This window comes from Dermacentor andersoni, chromosome 1 (genome assembly GCF_023375885.2).
Source record: "Dermacentor andersoni chromosome 1, qqDerAnde1_hic_scaffold, whole genome shotgun sequence".
Taxonomy (NCBI): Eukaryota; Metazoa; Arthropoda; class Arachnida; order Ixodida; family Ixodidae; genus Dermacentor; species Dermacentor andersoni.
The window spans coordinates 317217698-317243305 of record NC_092814.1 but is presented as its reverse complement, the minus strand read 5'-3'; the positions used below and the strand labels follow the sequence as shown (position 1 = coordinate 317243305).

General features: G+C 42.9%; 1 protein-coding gene across 6 annotated transcripts in view; it reads right to left on the bottom strand.

Annotated features, from left to right (window-relative positions):
- Positions 1-25608, bottom strand: part of Cip4 (formin-binding protein 1-like Cip4) — a 238230-nt gene that overhangs the window by 24491 nt on the left and 188131 nt on the right. For all 6 annotated transcript variants that reach the window (XM_055063429.2, XM_055063426.2, XM_055063425.2 and 3 more), the window contains exons 3-9: positions 22047-22097; positions 15094-15241; positions 13487-13549; positions 10906-11010; positions 8997-9125; positions 6119-6265; positions 1008-1226 (exon numbers count right to left, since the gene is read on the bottom strand). In XM_055063429.2, coding sequence (XP_054919404.1) covers positions 1008-1226; positions 6119-6265; positions 8997-9125; positions 10906-11010; positions 13487-13549; positions 15094-15241; positions 22047-22097 — 862 coding nt within the window. The remainder of the gene's footprint in view (positions 1-1007; positions 1227-6118; positions 6266-8996; positions 9126-10905; positions 11011-13486; positions 13550-15093; positions 15242-22046; positions 22098-25608) is intronic.

The following is a 25608-nucleotide window of genomic DNA, read 5'->3' as shown; positions in this document are numbered from 1 at the left end:
CTATTTATGCTAGAAAACAAATCAGTACGGGTCATTCGTCACTACCTCACACTGACTGCAGAGACTGTGCATACACATGCGTCGGCTACAATGATAGTTGTGCACACTGCACTAGAAGATTTTCAGTTGTATTTTAATAATGTGACGGCTGAAAATCTTATTGCATTTCTACCACCTGTTTACCCTCTATGAGTGCGAAATTGAGGTCAACCTTGAAAGACCCTCGTATCTAAAGTCGGGGATGTAACTACGTAGAGTGCCCATTTCGTAAGATTTTGACCCACACCATACATGTAATTAAGCTGGCATTTTATTTACTCGCTTCATTGACTACCTTCATAAGAGCATTCTGATGAGGCATTGGAGGGTCATCATGAAGGCTGTTAATACAAATTCATCAAGCGTAATACAGCAGTGTGCACTATTTTAGTTATATTTATGCATTGAAATGTAAAATGTTGAACACTTCTTCACAACCAAATGTGTTTTCTTGGCTTTGCTACACAAAGAAGTGAGAAAATGTTCATAACACAGTCCAAGATGATGGCACTCAGGCACTGAAGATGGAATCAACTAGTATATCACTACATTAGAGAGCTTTAGACTAGGCCCGCCGAAGCCTAGGGTGCCCCCAACAAATAGCGTCTCACCAGCGCAAATACGCCGAATGAAAACTGCTCCTTTAGGTTAGGGTCTGCACTTCAGTGCCCCTAAAATTCCCTCCAGCATTAGTCATTTATATTCCCATGGTTCAATTACAATTTCAAGGTATCAAGCTCAGTTCACCAAAATGATATGCTGGATTTTGTCAGATTAAGAGTAGTTATGATTAGGCTTAAAAAATTTCTCATTGTTCATGTTTGCATGGTACATAAGTAGCATACTTTTGAGATTGCACTCCAGAGTAAAAAAAAAGTGCACAGTAAAATATAATAATGATGATGATGAGTAGAAATGTAGTAGGGCAACAACCATGGCAACAACCATGGCAGCAGCCCGCTGCCTACCTTGTTTGAGCTGAAAATTCCAAACAGGCCTGACCGCTTCTTTTTGCCAGTGGAGATGGTGCCCCGAACTGTGTCCCCCGTGCCTCGGAACGATGAGTTCACTGTGCTGCCTGTCGTGCTGCTCGAGTCACAGTTGCGCGTTACACTCAGGTCCTCAAAAGGAAAATCGTCAGCTGGCACAAAGCCGGACTTGTACTTCTCCACCACTGTTTCAGCATCCTGCACAGGTCATTACAGTTGCCAGTGTGCCAGGGGAGGGGGGACGGTTATGCACCGTTTGAGCATGCTATTCAAACATTTTGGCATAACTGCAATAACAGCGGCCAAGGCAACCATACTGCAACAAAGCTCCTTCGATGCACTGGTACTAACTCAAGAACGCAAGGGACTGATGTCTGCTCACTGGCTTACAAAAGGGCCATCTACCGTTCTACGTCACCATTCCTACTTAGCCACCTTCCCCACTGTCTTCAACCTTCCCACAGAGCTTCTTAACTGCATCATGCTTTCTTTTTTCTTTGTTTATCCACTCCAGTAACAGCATGACAATTCAATCTTTTCCTCTGTATATTCTCATCAACTGCTCAATCAGCGCTAGGTAATTTTTTGGTACAAGACTGACTTTGCTGTCAACCTGTACACAAAGAGAAGGCACATTTCTCTGCACAGGGTGTGCACCAGAATGCAAGACCTGAGTGATGCACACAGACACACAGGAGCGCACTAGCAACCACTAGTATCTCAGATGCTGGCGCACTTCCGTATGTGTCCTCGTGTGCCTCACTCAGTCCTGGTCTTCTAGTACACGCTCTGCATAATATGAATTACCAACTTGCCAAGCAGTAACCCTCCTAAAGCACATTTTTCAGTTGCAAGAGGTGCTTTCCTCAGATCAATGAACAAACCCATGCAAAAGCACCAAGCAAGCATTCCTTTACAGCAGCTTTTAGAGGCATCTTGAAGATAGGAGCAGCAACTTTCCAACATCCTGTTCCCTTCTGAAAGAGAGACTTGCATGCCATATGGGCTTCACAGCTCATTTTATTTCACTTGAGAAGGCATTATGTGGAGTGTGCAAAGAAGTAGTGCGATCATGCCAGGTATGTCTGCCTGTGTGTGACATTATGAATTACAACAGGTGACATTAGGGGCCAAAATATTGCAACGATTCTATTCCAATCCTTTTTGAACTTCAGTATTCCGAGTGGCACTCAACCCACTTATCGCTTGGGTTAACCGGCCATGAGCAGTGGATGATAAAGGAATAGAATTGCCAGAAAGGAATCTTTGCACTGTACTAGCCATGCTTTACAAGCACAGAATTCGTGTTTCAGTTCTCATGTACAGATGTCCCATTTTCTTTTAGAAAAACTTTGCACATCGGAGCCGATCTAACGTATCGTCGATACGCGGAAGGGGGTACACATCCTGCTTGGTTACGCTGTTCAGTTTACGGTAGTCGACGCAGAATCGAAGTGTGTTATCTTTTTTCTTAACGAGCACTACCGGAGACGCCCATGGACTGCTGGAAGGCTGAATAACGTCATCTGAAAGCATCTCCTCTACTTGCTTCTTGATGATCTCCCTTTCTTTTGGTGAAACTTGATACGGGTGTTGGCATAACGGTCTTGCGGTGTCCTCTGTTATGATTCTGTGCTTCGCAACAGACGTGCGCCGTACCTTCGAGGACGTAGAGAAGCAGTCAGAAAAATCCTTTATCAGGGCATATATCTGTTTCTTTTGGGCTTCCGGGAGTCTGCGGTTGACGGTAATTGATCTGTCGACACTGCAGGTTCCTGGCAGGGCAGTTGACGTAGTTAGGCTGCATAATTCGGTCGCTTCACAGAACTCGTGGAAATAGGCAATAGCTGTTCCTTGTGCGATGTGTTGGAATTCATTACCGAAATTTGTAAGTGCGACATTTGCACGGCCATCGCTTAACTGAACAAGGCCCCGAGCCACGCAAATACCTTTGTTGAAAAGGAGCTCTATGTTTCCATCCGCTATGCCTTCGCGGTCATAAAATCTTTCGTTCTCCACAAGAACCATTAAACTGCAGCGTGGCGGCACAGTTACGTCATCGTCAACGACGCGCAGTGCAGCGAGACGTCGCTCCTCCGATTCTTCCACAGGTATAGCTTGTTTTGTCGAGAAAGATACACTGGACCTACGTAGGTTAATTATGGCGCCGTTAGCTTGTAGAAAATCCATTCCCAATATAAGTTCCCGTGAACATTCTGGCAGTACAATAAAGTCAGAAACGTAAGTGAAGCCTTTTATCGTAAGTCTTGCGGTGCATCGGCCAAGGGGCGTAATAAGATGACCGCCTGCCGTGCGTATCTGCGGACCAGTCCACTTCGTCACAACTTTTTTAAGGTGCTTCGCCATCTTGAAGCTGACTACCGAATAATCAGCGCCGGTGTCGACTAAGGCTTTCAGCTCGCATCCGTCTATTATCAACCGCAAATCTGACGTAATCGTTTCGTTCCTGCACCTGTAGACTGGAATTGTCTCGTCACCGCACTGGAATCGCGTTGGAGGATCTTCGTAACTCTGGTTATCAGCGGCCTCACCTCCACAGGTCGCTTGCTTCAGTTTTCCTGGTGTGGGCTTGGTGAACGACGCCTAGGCAATCTTGGAGACGCGCGTGGGCTTGGCGATCGGTAGCGCATGGGCGACGGTGATCGTGGTTGACGTTGGCGAGGAGTAACGGGGCTTTGGCGCGTCGACAAGTATTCTTCGATCTCCGCTGGCCGTTTACCGTTTCGGGGGCATGGTGCGCTTAAGGGAAAACCCCTTAACCCAACTTGACGGTACGGGCAGAACCTATACAGGTGACCCGCTTCTCCGCAGTGGAAACACAGAGGCCTGCGCTCGTGGTCACGCCAGACGTCACTTTTCCGGGGCCTTTGTTCCACAATACGAGGTGCACTGCGTGCTAAAGGCTGATAGGCAGCCGGTGGTTCCAGTAGACGAGGTTCACTGCGTACTGTAGGCGGGTAGGGAACGGTCGTCGCAACTGCTCCATTACTGTGTACCGCGGGTTGCCTGAGTACGTCGGCGTACGTTGGGATGCGCCGCGTCGGCTGTGGCTCACGCTCTGGATCCCGTATGACGTTCCTGAGTTCGTCCCGGACAACATCGATGATAGATAGTGCAGCTGGAGCCTGAGGTATCTGCAACTTGTTGAGCTCTTCCCTGATCACTGACCGGACAAGCTCCCGCAGGGCTTCCAGGTCGTTTGGCAGGCCTCCAGGGAGGACATGGACAGGTGCGCAGCTTGCCTCACGGTTGTATTGCCGAGCCCACTGTTCCAGCGTCTTTTCGATGGTCGTTGCTTCACATCTGAACTCGGCGACCGTGCGCGGTGGGTTGCGGACGAGAACTGCGAAGAGTTCCTGCTTTACTCCACGCATGAGATGGCGCAGCTTCTTATCTTCACTCATGGTGGGATCAGCACACTTGAACAGGCGGGACATGTCCTCGATGTACATCGCCGCGTTCTCGTTTGTGAGCTGGTTCCTGGCTTGAAGTGAGATTTCAGCCTTTTCTTTACGATCCGTGCTGGCGTACGTCGCTAGCAGTTGTCGTCGAAATTCCTCCCAAGAGGTCAAAGAGGGTTCGTGGTTTTCATACCACGTTTTTTGCGAAGTCTTTCAAAGCGAAATATACGTTACGGAGCTTCTGTCTCTCACTCCATTCATTAAAGCTCGCCACTCTCTCGAACAGTTCCAACCAATCTTCCACGTCTTCGAACGAGTCACCATGGAATGTTGGCGGCTTGCGAGGTTGGCTTACGACTAGCTGTGCCGGTGTTACCTGGGTAGTCATTGTGGCGTGGTCCGTTGTGGGAGTTTCTCTTGGCAAGAAGAGAAGAGGGCCGAATTCGGGCGAGTCACCTCGAAGACGGCGGCTGGTCCGCTGGTGTACAGGTGTCAGTTCCACGGGATGGACTCGCGGGTTGTCGGGGCTACGCTGACTTTCGTTCGTGGGGCTTCGACTCATACCCCGCACCTCCACCAGAAATGTAACGATGTTAGTAAAACAAGGATATTTATTAAAGGCGAACTTGTGCCCACAAGTAAAAGTAACTGCGGTCGTGAAGAAATCCGCGGCAGTTGCGTTCTCAGACTGGGCTCGAACCGTCTTCCTCTTCTTCTCGCGTGACACCTCGTGCGCGTGGCGCATGCGAGCCGGGTCCAACTGGCTGCGCGTGCCACGAAGATCGCTGCCTGTTGTAACTGAACAACACCACTGTACGGCGTGCATAGTGCCCAATGCAAAGGGCGCGCAACTTGAATGCCACCAAGTTTGTCGTGGCAATATCAACTATATGCATAGAAAGAACTAAATGAGATGTGTACTGAGTTTGACTGCATTTCTAGTGCCTGCAAACTTCGGAAAGTGAAAAGAAACCTTGTTCTCACTGTCCTAAATTGGAAGTAGGGTGTTCACCAGATTACCTTGCATCAGCCCTGGTCGCGTGTGAAAAGAGCATAACATGCTCCTGCATGGAGTGGGCTTCCGTAATTTGAGCCGTGCAACTAATGTAAAACAAACTCTTTGTCGTTCATTCATACTACAGGACATATTTGTCGATGGGCTTGGTGGATTCCTGGCCCAAACGCCACCTCGAGCCGCAACACGCAATACAGATGGTTTCGCACATGCCATAGCAGCAGCATGCCTGTCACCCCAAAAAACTTCTGGCTGCAAACGTCTGAAGTCAACTCCAGCACCGTGGGGGGACCTCACTGGCAGTAAAGATCAGATATATTTTTTTTGTCAAAAAATGTACTTCCCAACTCAATCTCATGTATGTTCAGTCTGTGTGCATTGCAGCAAAATTGATTTGCAAAAGTATGATCATTTGGAAACCAAAGGAGTTGGAAAATTGTGGGGCCCCTACACTGGCAGACTACTGCAGCATGCCCTCCCCATCGCTGCCCAACGAATTTAGTGGGCTATTTCAGAGGGCGACACGACACTGGAAGTCTCCCAGGGTTCTCTTTGTAGACAGGAAACAGATTTTAAACTGCTGGCAAAAGATATAAAGCATACATTTGGCAGGAGGATGCAAGATGACATGTACAAAGAAGAAAACACCTCACCTTTTTTGGGTCTATGGAGTCGGCCGCTACTACGATTCCGTCTAGACACTTGATAATGATAGGAATGACTTCTCTGTGAATCTCTGCTGCCTTCTTTATGTAGTTCTGTAGAGATGCCGTTCTGCGTTCGTCTAAGCTCTGCAGTTGCTGCAATGCGTAAGTGACAGAAACAAATTCAATAGGCAGCACCTCTCAACAAACAAAAGCTTTTTGCGTTACTAGCAGCCGAAATATAGACAATTTAGAGGGTCCCTAAACCACTCTGAGCTCGAGAATTTGCTATGTAGTGGCAGCTGTGTACCAATCCACGATGCACATAGTGCTGCAAGAATTTCACGAAATGATGCCACCGTAGCAAAGTTACACAAGTTTGACGAACAACTATGTGGCCATTGTGGTTTCTCGCTGGGCTTCTCTAGTGTCCCCTAAGGCGCTCCCCTCCTCCCAATGTAGTGCAGTGGAAGCTACGGGTTACGTCAAGAAGGGCTCTTGCATTGTCCACCTCCGACTGCAATCTGCATAATGCTCGCTGAATTGAAAGTTCATGAAAGGATCAGTGGCACACAATGAATTCCCTCACTTGTCAAAAAACACAACTGGCTTTCGCCACATTGGTGCTCTCGCCCCTCATTGATTGACCAATCAACAGCTCTTACCCTGGTGATGCTGTGCACGTGACCCTGCTGGCATTGCGAATAACAAACCAGAAAAGCCCATAGAGAAGGAGAATGGGATAGGCTGTCGAATTTCTGGCTGCTTTGGGGCGCAGTGCTGCTATGTTTGCCAAAGATGATCACTGCAGCATTGTGTATGTAATACTCATGTTTATTTGAAATCTGCTAAAAATGTTGACAGTGGTTTAGAGGCCCTTTGAGACCCCTCATTTATAACCAAGAGTTGCAATCCTTTACATAGGACTGAATGTCTTTTGGTGCTTAATCTTTTCAACTAAAGATAATTAACTTGCCACTTGTGTATCTTCTTTAACAACAGCAAGGTGCCACCTGTTTCACTATATTTCCTTAAGTATCTAAGCAGCATTTGAGAGAAGTGAGAAAGGATTTTAGAAAAAATAAGTTACGTTTATAACATATGTTCACGAGAAGGGATCGTAACTCTAGTAAGATGCCCATATTTTTCCATGTGCCATCATCATGCCTATTTAACACATAAGCACAAATTGTACACATAAGCACATAAACGCATAAGCACAATTGCCACATTTCAGTGGCAGTATTATTGTGCCTATACATGTCATGTCAGTGCCTAAACTGGATTTCAGAGCCTAAAAATGCCTTTGTCTGCATTTTTTCGAAGCCTTATTTCGTTTATAATGTTACCACCTGCTGATTAACTTGGCTGAAGGCAGCATTACTAGCTTTGAATCAGACTAGAGCATCGCTGAGAGAAGGGCTTCAACTGTGTTATGCCACGATACACTTAAATGTGACTTGTAATATTTATGCGCTCACTTCACGTTTTTAGCTGACATCAAGAAACTTGAACGTTCAGGCAGATCCCTGACCCAGAATGTGGGGCCTATTTTGGACATTCATATTTTGCGCCACCATACCCAATGGACCTGTTGCTGATAGAGTTAGTTCGAAACTTATATCTGTCTCAGACAAAAATCCTGGGTTTTCAGTACTAAGAGTGACAAGCAAAGCTTCTGACCGGCAAACATTCTGGAGGGTTTTAGATCACCTAACATGCCCAAGTAAAAGTATGTGCCCGTAACTTCAGTAAATGTTGAGTGTTCCTTTTCTGCATACAGACCAATATTAAGTGAAAAAAGGGCACAACAAGGAATTTCAAAATCTTGAGATGGTGCTTGTTTGTTATTACTTTCACGACTTTTCTCAATATGTCCAGCCACACTAAACTTTAGATAAATCTTGTAACATACGCAACTTGCCTCATTCCATTTCATCGAGAAAATGAGGTGAATTTTATAAAACAGGGGTTTAGTGGGCTGCATTTCTTAGAAAATTATCATTTATCCTCAGATGTGCAGCAGAAGTGTTTGTTAATTGTGCCAATACAAGCCTAAAGAACAGCATTTGGCACTTATAAATGCTTTAAAGGACAGCTTTAGTGCCTGCTATAGGTGCCTAAAACAGCATTTTTTAGTGCCTCAACATCTGGTCTCTATTCACGAGTGTAATTCTTAAGTTTCATTTTTTGACATGCAAGTTCTAAATGCATGCAAATGACTCCCACAATTTAAATCACCCAGCTGCTCCACAGAGTGAGGAAGAACTTATCCAAAATCGTTGTATTCCTATGAGGGTTACAGATCTCAGAGCTTTTCAAAAATAAGTCAATAAAGTAAAGAAACATGGGAGTCGATAAAAATATTCCCCCAGTTCATTCAGATTTCTATGCTGCTAATACACAATAATGTTGCCGCAGTTCATCTGTTTTATAAGCCAAACATAGCAAATTGCAGCAAGTCTACTAATCCAAATACTTTGCGCCATCAGAGAAAATCATCGCAAGTCCACCCCTGCAATTTCGTTTTTAGCAAAACATGTTTACAGCATATGTATAACATTACAGGAAAAAAAGTAAAGGCATAAGATCATGCTTGTTTCAAATACCTCACAACACAATCGTCTAACAAGTAAGCGCTAAGTACAAATGAAGAGTACCCTAGTTATTGATAAGAGTGTCATTATGATGGCAAGATACCATCACAAACAGTATGTGATGCAACAATCTGGTTCTTGAACTACTCTTAAGACTACAAGGTAAACTACATGCCTTTATGTTGGACCATGGCAGGCAAGATCTTAATGTATTTTCATAACAATAAGTTCTTGTTGCATTAGGAGCACACAAACTACTTTTAAGCATGTAAAAGAAGAATAAAACTTACCTCAAACACTTTTGGCATGAGTTCAGTATAATGCTTTCGTTGGAGCAGGTTTGTCTTCTGTAGCTGATTTGCGTAATCCGTTTTTGAGTCCTCGCAAGCTTTGTTTTTAGCCAGCGAGTTTTGCTTTGCCTGCAGTTCAAAACATTGGTTTTACTTAAACTGTTCAAGTTGCATAATTTCAGTGATAAGAAAACAAAGCACTGTACTGCCAATGGACAAGCCTAGTTTGTTGCGCAACCATGAGCTAAGCATTCCACTGAAGAATATAACAAGCACTACGACTATCCGAATGATATAAGAGATTCAGGCCATTTTGAAATTCTGAACAAAATGTGCTGCTTTACATCTTGGGAATATTTATTAGTATTATAAAAATTCTGACAAAAAAAGAAGAGTCCAGTGCACTGAGAGTGGCTTTTGCAAAAGGGGCCCAACTAGTTGCTTCTGAAAAACTAACTATACTGAACATAAATGCAATGCTATCGATTACTGTCATAAATGAGAAGCATTTCATCAGGTTAAGAAAATGAAATAGCACATGTGAAGACGTCAATAATGCACAAGCCCAAAAGTTAGTAAGTTGTGCCTGCTTAGGAAATTAAGACAGCATCATGGAAAGCTTTCATACACCATGATGGGGGAAAAAAGTAATCTAACGGGATCACTGAGGAATAGCTATGGGCTGCCAACCCAAAGAAGTATCACTGAAAAAGGAAAGAAAATAAAGAAACAAAAGTGCACTATATGAAGAAGGTGACTAGAACTGAATTTTCCCTGATGCATTTTCCACAATGTAAATACTACTAAATATTGCTCTAAGAAATTTATACATATTTGCTTTGCCTCAGCAGGATTGAAGAAAACACTCAGCATGATAACAGGGCATGGCTGTCACTAAAATAGCAAAGGTGAACGGAATCCACTTTAAGAGAAATAAACTAAGCGCAAATTTTTTTTACTGATTTCATTCTGATGATATCATTGTTTTTGTGTAGACAGTGTACGTGAAGCTCTGAAAAGAATAAAAACAAACAACACATGTCATGCCACTGTTACACTTTGAAGCTTCTTGCATTTTGCTCGGAGGAACAAGCAGGCCAGTACAGGTGCGGATACAGACTGGAGTTTCCAGCAAGCCAGGCAGCAGCCAGCAAAGTCGAATACACCATGCCAGCGATACCAGGATCACTGAAAACTTGCCCCCCATATAGTTAGGTGCGCTGAAAGTGGCCCGCTGAAGTGAAGTGTCAGCCGTTGCCACAGCGCCATGCGCACAAGTATGCGGTGAGCGAGCACTTTTTCATTTGGCGAAGGCACAAACTCTGCACCCGCTCTTTAAGAGTGCACCTGAACTGTAGGCCAGCCAAGCTAGCGCGCGATGCACTCTGGCTTGGTGGCTTCAGCGTGAGATCGGACATGTTCTATTCCCACACCAGCCATGTCAAATCGTGCTGAATGTCGCCAGTCGCACTGGCCGCGCATTACCAAACCAAATAGAACAGTCAGCAGACAATTTGGAGCAAAGCATTCACTGGGTCAAGTCAGTGTGAAAAATTTTTTGTTCTGACTCCTTTCTGAAGTGGGCCCAGGCAAACATTACCCTCAAAGCACAATGTCTTAAACTTGTTACAACATAACAAAGAAAGATAGAAGAGCTAGGGGATTATTCACACAGAAAGGTACACCACCAGTACAAACAATATTGTGTCATTTTGAAGTGGCAGGTTATCTAAATCGTGGCACATGAAGCAAGTCCTCCACACTTAATACTGAAAGATGAGAATGTACAAATACAATAAGGTAGGATTTAAAAAAAACACTCAAATTGCAGCTATTGCTTTCCCACATGAACAAATTTTGTCGTTCACTGTTTAGTCATTGCATATGCTGCTTGCATTGGCGCGCTTACCTTTTCCAAGTCTGCCCTGGAGAGCTGGAGGTCAGCGTCGGCCTTAGCAAATGCCTCTTGAGCCTTTTCAGCTTCTCTGAACATCTTCTCATAGTATTTTTTACTCTATAGAGAAATTGAGAAGGAAACGCAAGTGACAGCAGTTGACTTCAGGGAATTGAGGTGCTCACAAAAGAAGAGCATGACTATTTGCTCTTGCAATAGAGGTTGAGCGCCTATGTAACCGACATAGGTAAATTCTTTGTGCTCTTCTCTGGAGCATGCAAGGCAGCCCATACAATCTCGCAAACCTACTTCAGATTGTCACAGTAGTTCTTTAGCTTAAAACAGATGCAGCCGTCTTCATGGTCTTGTAATGACACATGACTTTAAGAACCAGCAAAAAAAATTTAGCCTTCACATCTCTGAACAGACCTGTCAATAACCAGTTACGATGGATGCCAATAAGAAAGGAACACCTAGTAACCAGCCAGAATTATGAGTACTCCACAAGCACAAGTTCAATGTCACTTAATGACAGCAAAAAGCCAATTCTTATCAAGGCAACAGCACCACGGAACAACATTCAGTAGTAACAAGCATTGACTGCTGTACAGGTGTCTCCTATTACGATTATCTAAACAGTACAGTACCATGTCTCTTCTCTTGCTAGATTAATACTAATTTTGAGTAGCTTGTGCCACATAACTAGTCAAGACTGTTGATAATGTGAATATTGACGATAGTGCACTCGCCAACACAACTTCAGCATGCTAATGAAAAAAAAAGATTTTATGTACGTTTTAAATGGCTCAACAAATACCTAATGCGGAGAAACATAGCAGAAAGAGAGGGACAGAGCGTAAGAGGGAAATGGTACGCAACAAGCCCCTACTATTCAGCCACTGCTATATTTATACAGAGTTTTTATGTTATTACAAATGGCATACATTATCTTTCCTAGAGCATTACCTTTGGGACCTTACTTTGGCAAAAGCTAATGCATAGAAAGTTAAGTTCAACATAAGAGAAAGCCGTTTTCAAGGCGTTTCAAATGGTGCACCCCAAAGAAACAATGCAAGGACAGGATGAATGACCTGGACAAATGAAGCACTAATATAAACCCTTATTTATGGCAAACAAGGGTATATAATATGCAGCACAGAAAACAAAATACCAGCTAAAAAAAGGAAAAGAAAAAGAAAGACAGCACTTGGGTGCGATCATGTGAACAAAAATGTGATTTCCTTGGTGTCAAGTGACAGCACTACTTTTTTTCTTTTTATTCACCAGTTCTTTATTTTTCTTACAGAAAACCAAAAGTGTCAGGACTAAAGGTGCTAACATGCACCTAACTGAGGCCCTGACCCCACCTTAGGGCTGCACTGCTTTGCACTGTTTAGCCAAACAGAAGGGACATAAGGCATATTTGTCTTTGTACCCTGGTCCCTCCAGAACGAAAAATCTGAGAGATAGCAATTTCTGGCAACTTAGGCCCTACTGAGCAATGTTGTGTAGTCTCAAGGGCATGCATGACAAGGGTGTTTCAGGTCATATTGTGCAATAGCCAGACTTCACTGCCAAAGCAGTATTCACATATTGTGGCAAGCAAGTCAACTGGTCCAACTAACAAGGGATCAGACGGCTTAGATTAACTGAAATGTAGCAAAGGAGAAAAAAAACTGGATAAGCCATGTCATGCACAGCTCTCATCTCCGATGCACCCATTATACCACACTGACATAGCATAAAATACATTGTCACAAAGGCAGGATTCGGGTTTGTCTTCGCAGCATGCAATATGCTTTCTGGTGTTTACCGAAATGTGAGCAGAGACGGTCCCCACTCGCACAAATGTAAAACAAGGCATGCCCAAACACTTCTTCATTGTCACATCGGCACCATGTACATCAACCCCTTTTCCTGCAAAAGTTGCCATGCTGGTCAAGCAAGGAGATTAATAACAATCTGAGGCGACACCAGAAGAACTTCTTCTTGGCCTAGTTGGTACTTGCTGTAAGACACAGTTGCCGCTAGAAGGTCACACATGAAAACAAACAGGAAACAATCAACAACCTGAGCAGCATGAGCAGACATGTTTGCTCCTTGAAGGTATTATGAGCTTGCAACCAACCAACAGCACATTTTTAAAATTGTGGCTGTGCATTTTATCCAGATTCATTAAATCTTGAGACGTTATCATGACCAGGACACTGGGAAAATTTTAAAAGCTTTCTGCACTAACCAGAGGAGTGGCAACATAGTGGGTAGACCATCACTACTCACTTAAGAATATGCTTTTTTTTTTCATTATTTCCTCTCTCTCTCTAGCATGACTGCACGATTCCTAGTTCTTCCTTGTTTTCACTATTTCTCCCATTATGCTGTTCCGTTTCTCTTCTGAATCCTATACATTTGCCCTGTGAAATGAAGGTTGACAGTGCTTTGGTTGTCCACATCACTCACCTTGTCTTGTCCTTGCACTCTTCATGTTTGCAATATGTACCCACCAGCCTAAGTCAACACTCATCCTCCAACGGCATGCTCAACAAGCAGCCAACCAGCCCATATTGACCAAATTAATGCTATTGCAGAATTTTACCTTGTCAAGAGATGTTACAGAATTCTGCAGAGCTGTCTGCAGTTTGGAGCCCTCAGACAAAAGCTAGGGAGGAAAGAAAACATACAATGAGTGGACAGCCATCTCATGCATAACTGTAGAGACAAAACATGTTCTCAGTGAAGCTAAACAATTCTTAAGACTTGACTGTAATCTCACAGTTCAAGCTCCAAAGCAAAAAAGTGCTCATGAGCATTATATGAACACACACAAGTCTTATGGCGAAATCAAGAACCATGGGCTAACCCCGCAAGTAGTAAACAGGAAAAAAAAAAAAAGAAACATGCTCAGATGCCATTAAAGCAATTGTTAAAGGGCTACTGAAACACTTTTTGATCATGGCAAGAAAATGTTCCCGATCTTTTGACAATGGTGCCATGAATGTGCAACCTAAATACAATTTCTCTGAATGCAGCAGGGAACCGACAAGGCATCACACTTATCTAATGTGTTGTTCAGCTTCAAGGACCAGTCTTTCAGGGCCCCTTTAAAGGGATCATCCGGTGGCACCATAAATATTCTGATATTTAAAGCCTGTAGTGTACTATGTCTACTTTGTCTACAACTACTTTTTCAGGCATCAGCGAATCACAAAAAATTTTATACAATATTTCTTATCTTGGATATAAAACATGACACCATATGGCTTAGCTGACACAGTATATGACATAATAGGTGGCTCGATGCCCAGTATGCACTTGCAGACTAACGAGCCAAGATGCCTAATGTGTTTAATGTGAAAGTGCGACAGCAAATCTTGAAGCGACAAATGAAATATTGAGTGACAGAGACATGTTCGATACATAGAACTACCTATGCAGAATTTCAGAAACGCTTGAGATTTTCACATTAATTATGAATCGCAAAGCATTCTCAACCTAATGCTTCTGCCAGCCTTGCCCTACTGACAGTCACCTTGCATTTAATGTAACTTTTCCCCAAGTTTAAAATTGATCATGCTGTGCACAACATGCTGTACAACATTAATTTCTAGTGTTGTTAGAGATATGCTAGAAACAGCTTTTTAGTGTGCTTAATTTCGTTTGAGAAGCAAGGTAAAACACACATTGCAAACTTCTCTTCTGCTTTTGATATTAAAAAAAAAAATTATGCACAATGGTCGCATTTTGATGGGCACATGCTTCATGCTAATGAGGAAAGTTAAGTTGCAAAAAAAGTAACTAAGGTAGAGCTTAAAATGTGGCAGCACCCACAGGTATTATGCATGCTGATTTGCATAAATTAACACAATATGCTAGTATTCTAACTGACTTGGAGAGTCTCATTGACATCCCAAAGTCTCTCCAGCCTCGCCAAGTGCCTGTGCACTGTGTCGCCAGCAATCCCATCCCAGCACCATCCCTGGCTATCACGTAACAGATCAAATCACATTCTGCAATCATTACTGGCTCGGTCAGTGATGTATGCAGAACTTTAGAACAAAAATTTATTGCATTTTCCTTTAAAATTTGCTTTAAATGCCAAAGTCAGTAACACACATACACGCATGCACACAAAGGACTTTCAGACTGCTAAATACTGAGGTAACAAGTGCAGAAATAGACTAGTGCCAGCCTCGTCTTCCATACCCTCTTGCGTTCCTCTTTAAGCTCCTTGATGAGTGTGGCCACTTCCCTGTTTATGCTCGTAGAGAGGTTCTCTGCGATGAGTTCATGCTGACCAGCAATGTCGTTGATTTCATTCAAGACCAAGCAGAATGCCTTTGATGACGTGTAACTGGAAAAAAATACAAATTGTTAACATGCAGGCCATATGCAAAAGAATAAAGAGGAGTATGGGAGGGAGGGGCAGAATAAATTTTAAAACAAAATGGGCTGCTCACTAAGATACGTAGAATTTAATGGAAAGTTTTTTTTACTTCTAGCTGTAGGTTACTGAAATACTTTGATAGGAGCAGTATCTTCTGCCTGCATTCAAGACAGCTATAGCTGAGCTTCCTGAACATGTTCAAAGACAGCTCGCTACCTGTGTTTGCAGGCAGTGAAAGTAGTGTGCTGAAACTAAACTGTTTCAGAGTTGTCAAAACTCTACCACATGCTTCTAACATGTAAAGGGATAACACTTTGCAAGTATAAAAGTTGAGAAAAATATTATAATTTGATGCTTAAGTCATTTTTGAAATGTCAGACATGGCATCATCGAGATTATCATGATATCATGACATAGATGCGTCACAATAAGGTTAAGTATGACAGCACTGCTCATAAAAAAAATTAACAGTGTTGTGTGGATTTCTTCTGGCTACAATAGCATGCGGCAGCTGTGCCAGCCACAGGAACCGAGCGACTCAGCGTATCGTGACACACCCTGCCCCTGGGAACCGTAACCAAAACCGGTTTGTAAAATTAACTGTTAAAGTAAATTATTTAAAGCAATATGAAGCTTGCCAGTATTTCTTCCAGGGTTAGGATTTGGATCGTCATTCAACGAAGAAAAAAATCACAGTTTTGTCTAAAAGGTGAAGCACTGATAGCGATAGCAAAGTATTATACAACTATACGAAATAAGGTTCAGAGTTTAACCAGCCATATAAATTGCAGCAAACGTTCGCATATAACTAATTAAATTAACAGGCATGGTGTGATGCACGTACTGAAAAACAAGAAGACCACACGATGACAGCCAACAGCCACTGACACAACACAGGCGTGATGAGCGCAAACAGAGGGGAATGAACACTTTGTGCTACCTCTCGCTTCATCGAGCCTCTGATACTCGAGACTTCCAGCACTAGGTGCGCTGGAAAACTGCTGCACATGAAGCCACCAGCCATCTCGGCTCGGCCAATCTTTGTGCCCACCGCAGGTTACCTCCAAGGTAGGGCGCAAGGATATCATTGTGGCATGATACGCAGCCATGGACAGGCTAGAGAAAGAGGAGACGCTATGCAGGGCAGGTGAGGGCGCAGCTGCATTGCTTCTGGAGACTTGTGTCAAAATTGACCAATAAGCGCACTTTCACTGCTACAAGATTACTGATGAGAAGTTCACTTTACTTGAGGGTACAATGCACTGGCATGTAATGATTTATTGGCTATGCACAGTGTGTAATGAAACCACAGGACTCAGCGAGGTGTTATAATTAGCTTTGAGTATGTGTCAACATTTGTGCTTGTGTATGCAAGTTCATGGAGTGCATGTAATGTCATCATTCACCCCTTTTCACCGATTAGGTAGAGTAGCATGTCAGACCTGGGGTCAGACATGCTACTAACTTTTCTAGCTTCAATTAAAGCCACCATTATCTCTTGCCCTCAGCAACCGCATTTATTTTTCATCCCAGATGACTTTATCGCAGGCATTAGGCACTCCACATTCACTCACCAAGTATTCACATTTTTAAGCATTGCTTCAGATGGAGTATTCCTGATAGCCTTCCACAATTATCTTTAGCCGTGCCACATTTTACATGTGTTTTTAACTGGTCACATTTACAGTAATTACGGAGTTGATAGCTACCTAAAAAAAGCAACTAATGCGAGACAATCGTTTCATGTCAGTTGTTAAGCCAATAAGTTATTTTCATGCCTACCGTGCTTTGTTTCCACCGAAGCAACCTCTAATAAGCAGTGACAAGTGGTAGCAGTAGGTATACAGTATGTTTCAGGTGCTCAGGGACCTCTCACCAGCACATGTTTTATGGCACTGCGCATGTCATGTGTACAAAACGGCCATTCCAATGAAGTCTTTTGGGATCAGGCTATTGCACATTATCATGTGGTTCACTGCACCTTGCAGCACAAAAATTGTTTAGCAGCACACACTACATACAACCACTCAAACTTAGATGTGCGTGAAAGTGCAATAGAGCTCCGATGCTTAAAACTTGGCTAGTAGATCCCGAATGAAATAATACTGAAGTCGCAGTTGCCATGTGAGGAAAAACAAGAAACATTGTATTGAACAGTGTATTAAAGAATTTTATAGGCAAACTGCAGAGCATAACATGAAGATGCTGCAGCGCTGTTATTGCTTACAATGGCATTATACAACAATGAATTTTCTCTGAAGGGACTATTAACCCACGTGATGAAGTATTCAAAGGTTACTAGGCAAAGACTATTGCTCAAAGCAGCAAACAGCAAAGAAGGGAAGTGTCAACATAGCTGTCTGCTCTTTAGCAATTTTGCTTAGAAACATTCAGCTTGTCTATAGGATTATTTTGTGATCCCATGCTACATGACTAGGCTCAAGTGTTGCAACAGAACAGCAAGAGAAACAAAAACATGACGCCTCTTTTGTTGCTGCTATTGCTAGCATTTCAGCAGAAGCCAGCATATATTTACAAACAGCACATGGAAACTACAGAAAGAGATACATTCTAGCTCTTCACTTTAAGCTGAACCTGGAGACAAAAAGATCCGACGCATTAGAAGTTATTAAGGAACTCCAAAACACAGATGAAACAGGAGAGGTGGGCACTTCGATTTCAAATGCTCTAACTTACAACCTTAGCATACTCAAATAATTTTTCAGCGCAAGGAAAGACAAGGATGATAGAGAAGCATGCATGGACAGTACTGCTGCTCCATTGTCCTTGTCTTTCCTTGCATCGAAAAATTATTTGAAGATGAATTGTGACCAACTAGCCTGACTTTCAGATCTTTTCCCTTTAACCTCAGTGTTGCCTGCTTGCACTCCACTTCATGCCCCAGTTGCCTCAAATTTCTGTGCATGCATACACAGTTGTCATGAGGGTCAGACACAACTGGAGATGAAAAAGAGTCTAGCCAGGCTTAGCTGAAGCTTGTTTCCTAAAGGTCTAGCGCACAGCTGCTTAAAGGACAATGGTGCCATGAAAAGCTGAGTTCTCCGTGGTAAATGGAAGTCTAGAACTGACAAAGTTAACTGCACAGACTGTGCAAATGAAGATCAAATGTGCCCTACAATTCCTGGCTGCATGCTGTCTTCGAAAGACGTCCAGCTTTCTTTTTTTTTTTTTCCTTCATGCTTCAAGAAGCTCCTTTGTACAGTATTAAAAGCGAGAGAAAGGCCTAACAGGTAACATTTTAAATGCACCTTGCAATTGTCTGAATGATTAGGAACAGCTCTAAGTTGCAAGACCAGTCAACATATATGCTCTTCCCATGACAGAGTTACTTGTGCAAGGAGTTCTGTAGAGAGCTGTTGCATTTTGGGTAATCTGTATGCGGCATTCTGACCACTGAAACTGTCCGCACAGGAGGGCTGCACATGGAGGGAGAGAGATCAGGGGAGAGATCACTCATAATGTGAAGCTTTCTTTCCTCTCCCACGAGCAGTAAGGTCACACCACCACTGAGCACACATGCATGCACAAAAGCTGGACCCTTATCCCTTCTCCAAGTCGTGGGGCAGCGCTGGAAATAACACTCCCCCATCTTCGGACAGTGAGATCACACCACATGAAAAAGGCATGACGTCATTGTGGCATGGACAGTCGCTTGCAGAGGGGACATGGATTTCTTGCTAATGTATGTGTATACCCCTTAAAGGTCATAGCCATGTCCCTTGCAGAGGGGACATGGATTTCTTGCTAATGTATGTATGTGTATACCCCTTAAAGGTCAAATCAATAATGTATGTGTATACCCCTTAAAGGTCAAATCCATGTCCCTTGCAGAGGGGACATGGATTTCTTGCTAATGTATGTGTATACCCCTTAAAGGTCATAGCATCCGGTCAAGGGTTACAGTCTTCCATCAAGTTTAGTGAACTGTGGCTAAATAGCACAAAGTATTACCACTACACACTTTAGCTGTAACTTGACCGCTTCACATCACCTTACAAATCTCAACTTCACATTGTACTTTGCATGTCTATGTAGGACTGCTAAGTATGCATGTTACATGTTGAATGTCTCCAAATGTTAACAATAAGGAGGGAAAAGTCACATATTTCATATAGGACAGTTGTTCTCCAAACTATAAAATTATTGACACTGTAAAGAATTCAGCATCCACATAACTACCCTCTTTTCACTTTTTACCAGCACTGCATGCCTGTGGTTTTCGTCATTCTCCAACAGCCCTGCCAGAAAATTAAAACTAATCAAAGAATCGTTCAGCCTGTATGAGAAAAAAAAAAGCAGTAAACGCATCTTAAAACAGATTGCCAAAATCGTGCCTTAGGTCATGCACGTTGTGCATGATTCGTGTCAGATATAAAGTACGATAGGCTTTATATGACAATGATAGCCATGTCTATCTTACATTGCATGGCCAATACATTGCCAATATTGGATAAAAATACAGTGATAAGGAATAACTGCAACCATTAATATAATGATCAAAACAGAAACATAATACTTGCCTTCACAGAACTGAAATATAACAAGGAATCTAAGTTTTAGGTGCAAATATAGCTACAGAAAAGCAGAAGGCAAGTGGTCTTACATTACACTTATCCCCATGGATACAATGTACCCAGAAAGTAAATGCCCCATTTTAAATTTAATAATTTTCAAAACTGTAAATCAGTCCCGATTAGGTCAATCTTATTTTGCAATAAGAAAATGGAGAATTTTGACACCATGAAATTTTACATAGCTCGCATAGAGGGTTATCCACAAGTTTGTGCAAACATCAGGCATTAGAGATTTTTACAGAAACTGATGGAATATTTGTCGGGGCATCTCAGACTTGTTTCCATTTGATCGAAAATTGCTTGCTTGGCTTTGGGATACTTCTTTCTTTACTGCACATCCTAAGAAAATGTCACATGTCACGCAAGAGCTGTGACACTTTGTACAAGGAGGCTAGTTCATTTGTTTGGCGAGCCATGATAGCATTTCAGGCATCATATACTACCATCTGCATCACAGAAAAATTCTAGGTTCCTCGTGTTCATAATGAACATGGCTATGCTGCATAAGCACATAACTTTAGAAATTATCAGAAGTGTAAAATAGACACTGACTTTCCGGACAGGTGTAGATATGCTAGAGCTTTGCATACCACAGTCAAGTTTTGTTACAGTGAACAACAGTATGCAAACTATAGTATCGTCATCATCATCAGCCTGGCTACGCCCACTGCAGGACAAAGGCCTCTCTCATACTTCTCCAACTACCCCGGTCATGTGCTAATTGTGGCCATGTCCCTGCAAACTTCTTAATCTCATCCGCCCACCTAATATTCTGCCGCCCCCTGCTACGCTTCCCTTCCCTTGGAATCCAGTCCGTAACCCTTGATGACCATCGGTTATCTTCCCTCCTCATTACATGTCCTGCCCATGCCCCATTTCTTTTTCTTGATTTCAACTAAGAATGTCATTAACTCGCGTTTGTTCCCTCACCCAATCTGCTCTTTTCTTATCCCTTAACGTTACACCCATCATTCTTCTTTCCATAGCTCGTTGCCTCGTCCTCAATTTAAGTAGAACCCTTTTCGTAAGCCTCCAGGTTTCTGCCCCGTACGTGAGTACTGGTAAGACACAGCTGTTATATACTTTTCTCTTGAGGGATAGTGGCAACCTGCTGTTCATGATTTGAGAATGCCTGCCAAACACACCCCAGCCCATTCTTATTCTTCTGATTATTTCAGTCTCATGATCCGGATCCGTGGTCACTACCTGCCCTAAGTAGATGCATTCCCTTACCACTTCCAGTGCCTCGCTACCTATCGTAAACTGCTGTTCTCTTCCGAGACTGTTAAACATTCCTTTAGTTTTCTGCAGATTAATTCTTTAGACCTACCCTTCTGCTTTGTCTGTCCAGGTCAGTGAGCATGCATTGCAATTGGTCCCCTGAGTTACTAAGCAAGGCAATATCATCAGCGAATCGCAAGTTACTAAGGTATTCTCCATTAACTCTTATTCCCAATTCTTCCCAATCCAGGTCTCTGAATACCTCCTGTAAACACGCTGTGAATAGCATTGGAGAGATCGTATCTCCCTGCCTGACGCCCTTCTTTATTGAGATTTTGTTGCTTTCTTTATGGAGGACTACGGTGGCTGTGGAGCCACTATAGATATAGTGGCTCCTTACTAGTATACAGTAAATTGAATGTCAAAAGTGTTGGTCATACTTCCAAGACTAAAATGTGAGATGCCAGATTGTGTTGACTAGAGAAAAACAATTTTTTCTTTATGGTTAAGTTTATATTTTCAAGTGCCACCTTTTTTTTATATTTAGCTCATCCAGCATGCAAAACAGCAGAGTACAAGCACTTTAGCATAGAATAGACCAGAACTCATTCAAGTAGCACCTTGTACTTATGAAGATGAAAGCAATTTTAACTTTGGCAAAGGCAACGTAAGCTTCTGCATCAAAAAGGATGCAGCACAACCTATTTATGGGTGGTAGCAAACCACCAAAGTCACAATTGCATGATGCAAGCCGACTGCTCAGACAGCCTCACCTCAGAACTGCAACATAAGATGAAACTGCTCCCCTCAAAGTGAAGGCTAAAATTTTAAAGTTGGTGAAAAGAGTGCATAGTTTCTGTGCCTACTTTTATACAACCACTAAATATTGAGTGCATTCTTGCTTTGGATGGCAACCCATTAAAGATACGTTTCACAGTAAAATATAGAAAGCTTACCCATTGTCCTCATCATCTTTCTTCTTGGGTTGATAGCTCTTTGCAAGCTTCCTAAAAGAAGAAAGAAAGAAAGTCAGTGAGTGGTCAAACTTAATTAATGTGGCCTAGGTGGAATGAATTGCTGTCCTTTTGCTAAGGGCAGGCAAGCAGTGTTTGCAGGTGTGACCACGCACATCCTCCATGTGCATTCACAATTGGTGCTACACAGGCAATGGCAATGAATGAGTCCTACCCATACCACAGAGAGAGAGAGAGAGAGAGAGAGAGAGAGAGGTTAATGCAATTAAATCTTTTATAAATAATGACTGGTTCTCTGTGAACAAGACAAAGTATGCTGCGTGTTGTTCATAGTTTTACTGATACACGGATGAGCTGAAGCACAAGTGGTTGATGCAACTACTTCGAAGACATGCACCTTAGACGATCCCACAGCTTGTGAGGCCTGATGAGCAACATTATAGGCAAGAAATAGGCAATGAGAATTTGTGTTCTAAAGTAACAGCCACACCACTTCTGCCAACAGCACAGCTGCAGCGAGCAAGAAATTTGACTTCAATGTGCAAGAGGATTAATCACTTAAATTCTGGGGCTTTCCGTGCCATAACCAGAATATGATTATGAAACATGCCATAGTGGGAGACTTGGAATTAATTTTGACAACCTTGTTTTTTTTTAATGTGCACGGCACACGAGTGCTTCTGCATGCCATCGCCATAGGAATGTGGCTGCCATGAACACAATTCAACCAAAGACCTCAAGCCCAGCAGCGCAATGGGACTGCAAGAGGATTGCAATTACATATGCAAAAGGATGGGTGCAGCTCCTATAGAAAAGCTGAAACGGCTCCTACAGCAACAAATTATGCTCACAAAAACCTGTCAAGAGTAGAATTGATGGACCAATATTATGCTGTGTCGCTACCTCTTTTTCTTTTCAGGCAATTTAAACCAAGGAAGAGGTGTGCTGTCTGCAACCACATTTTCCTAAGCAACTACTAATTCATTTCTTGATACAGAATAAACATATAATTTCTAAAGATGTAATCCATGGTGACAGCCCAACTCCATATTTGCCTTTAGTACCTCCTTTAAAACCCTTTAGGTGACATGTTTTTCCCAAGCACAGCAAATTAATGTTGTCTAAATAAACACACAGAGGCTTTAAATTCAAATGCCACTTACTGGCAATATGTTCTTGAGCATTTTAGAATTTTTAATCCAGAAATTCATACAATGCGATAACCAGTGTTTCTCTAGCAACATCGCCTTTTCATTGCTACCACTGTCTCTAAAAGACACCTTGTAATCAACGTTGAAGTACTCTGAATAAGAGGTAAGAAGTTCGATTTCTGCATCATTGAAAAAATATGCAGGCCTTTGGCACCTGTCTGCCATGTCAAAAAGCGAGAAAAATGGGTAACATCAACAGTCAATAAGCTTTGTTGCACCATATCTCGTATAAGAATGACACTTAAAGGGCTCCTCACCAGGTCTGGCCATTTTGAGCTGACAAGCGCAGATCACACATTGCGCAATAATGATCGGGTCTGCAAAGTATTACATTGCTATGCGCCACAGAAAGAGCTGAAATTTCAAACCGAACGTCATTTTTCCTTCTCCTCGCGGCCACCCCGCTCCAAGCCGGAGGATGACGTACTCGTGTACCTACGCCTACGTACTGGTGTCCGCAGTGTGACGTTGCTCATGGTGACACGCGACTTCGAGAATTATTCAAGACGTCTGTTATCTGTGTGATCAATTGCTTGAATTGAAGTTTAGAGAAATAATAAAACACATGAAGGGAATATCTGCATGTCTTTTGTTTTACTTTGCACTAAAGCAAGAGATGTACTTCCGCTTTGTCTGCTTGTTCCCATGGTTGTGCAGTCACGTGCGCAGGTACCAAAACTATGCCATTTTCTACAGTGTTCCAGCGTGTGATCATGCTGTGCGATCCGCTTGTTCTGCCTCAGTATTCGTGTAGCACTGAATTATACCACTAGTCACGTTTCCTCGCGCACAGCGCACAAAATCGTGCACTGCACGAACGAGACAACAGCTCGCGTGCGACGCCGTCAGCGGAAGTTTGTAGAGCCAAGAAAAAAAAGCAAGAAGAAAAAAAATTTTGCCATGGCCTGTGACGTATGCGTCACATGATCATAGAGGTCTGGTATGGGAGAACGCAGGGAAGGAATTTTGCTTGCGGAGGCTAGGCTGGGCGAGTGGGGAGAGCGTCTGCTTGGCAGTGGAGCCCGCCTGCTAATTTGATGGGTTTGCGGCACTGAAATATTTCTATCTCAGCTATTAATGAGCTGATTTGAAAAATTTTTGTGGCCAGAACGCTCCATAGAGCACACGTAACAACTTCCAGTGTATAACCAAAATTTGCTATGGGACCTGGTGAAGAGCCTTTTAAGAAAAAGATATAGAAGGTGCTGCTTGTGCTACAGAAAGTCATGCGAGCTCGCATCGCACAGACATGCGCTCGTGCCACTGCTTGCACGTTCGTCATCTTCCACAGCTGGCTCTGATGCCGCTCATCATGGGGGGGGAAAAAAACAAGAAAAATAACATGAAAAAAAATATATATAAATTCAAAGTTTTAAGGTCGAGTTAATTCAGGCGCACGAACCCACGACCTTTGGTGGGAGGAAACAAGCAATAGGAAATAATGTATTCAAATGTCAAGTAATTTAATGAACGTCTCTTGAGCACGCAGGCTGTCGCCTTCACCCTCTTTGGCATACGCTAAAGCGACTTAATTTTTTTTTCTCCCTGATGGAGACGCTGGCCTCATACGCCGCTTACGGCAGCACAAAAATCGGCTACAATTTGTTTCTGCCATGAAATAACTCGTAAAGTGACCTCGAAAGTGCGCATGTGATAAAAAGTTGCGCAAAATAGTAAATTGTTGCCATGTTTTCGACTCGCAATCGGTCAGCGCAGCCTCCGCAGCAATCGTCTCTGCGAAGAGACATGTTTTCACGTCGCTACCAACGGCGTCGGGAAAACTAGTTGCATTGCCACCACGGTGTCTACAAAGTTGACATTTCCAAATTCTTTGAGTGCCTTTGCAAAATTCCCGGAGTGACACAGAACTTTGTTTTATGTCAAGACGTGCTGACATGTCCCCCGATTCTGTCACTCTCTAGTAAGCATGTTAAAAAATAAAAACACGACTTAATCTAGTTTGAATGGAAAAAAAAATTAATTAAATTATGGGGTTTAACGTGCCAAAACCACTTTCTGATAATGAGGCACGCCATAGTGGAGGACCCTGGAAATTTTGACCACCTGGGGATCTTTAACGTGCACCTAAATCTAAGTACACGGGTGGTTTCGCATTTCGCCCTCATCAAAATGCGGCTGCCGTGGCCAGGATTCCATCCCGCGACCTCATGCTCAGCAGCCAGTTTGAATGGCAAGGAGTTGTATTTATTTTATTCCAAAAGACAACAGAAGAGAGGGGTTAGTGAAATGCGCAGCGAATAAAGTATCTTCAACTCGATTTGCAATGGGTTTTACCATTTTTTCGAACACTTTCAAATACGAATAAAAAAGAG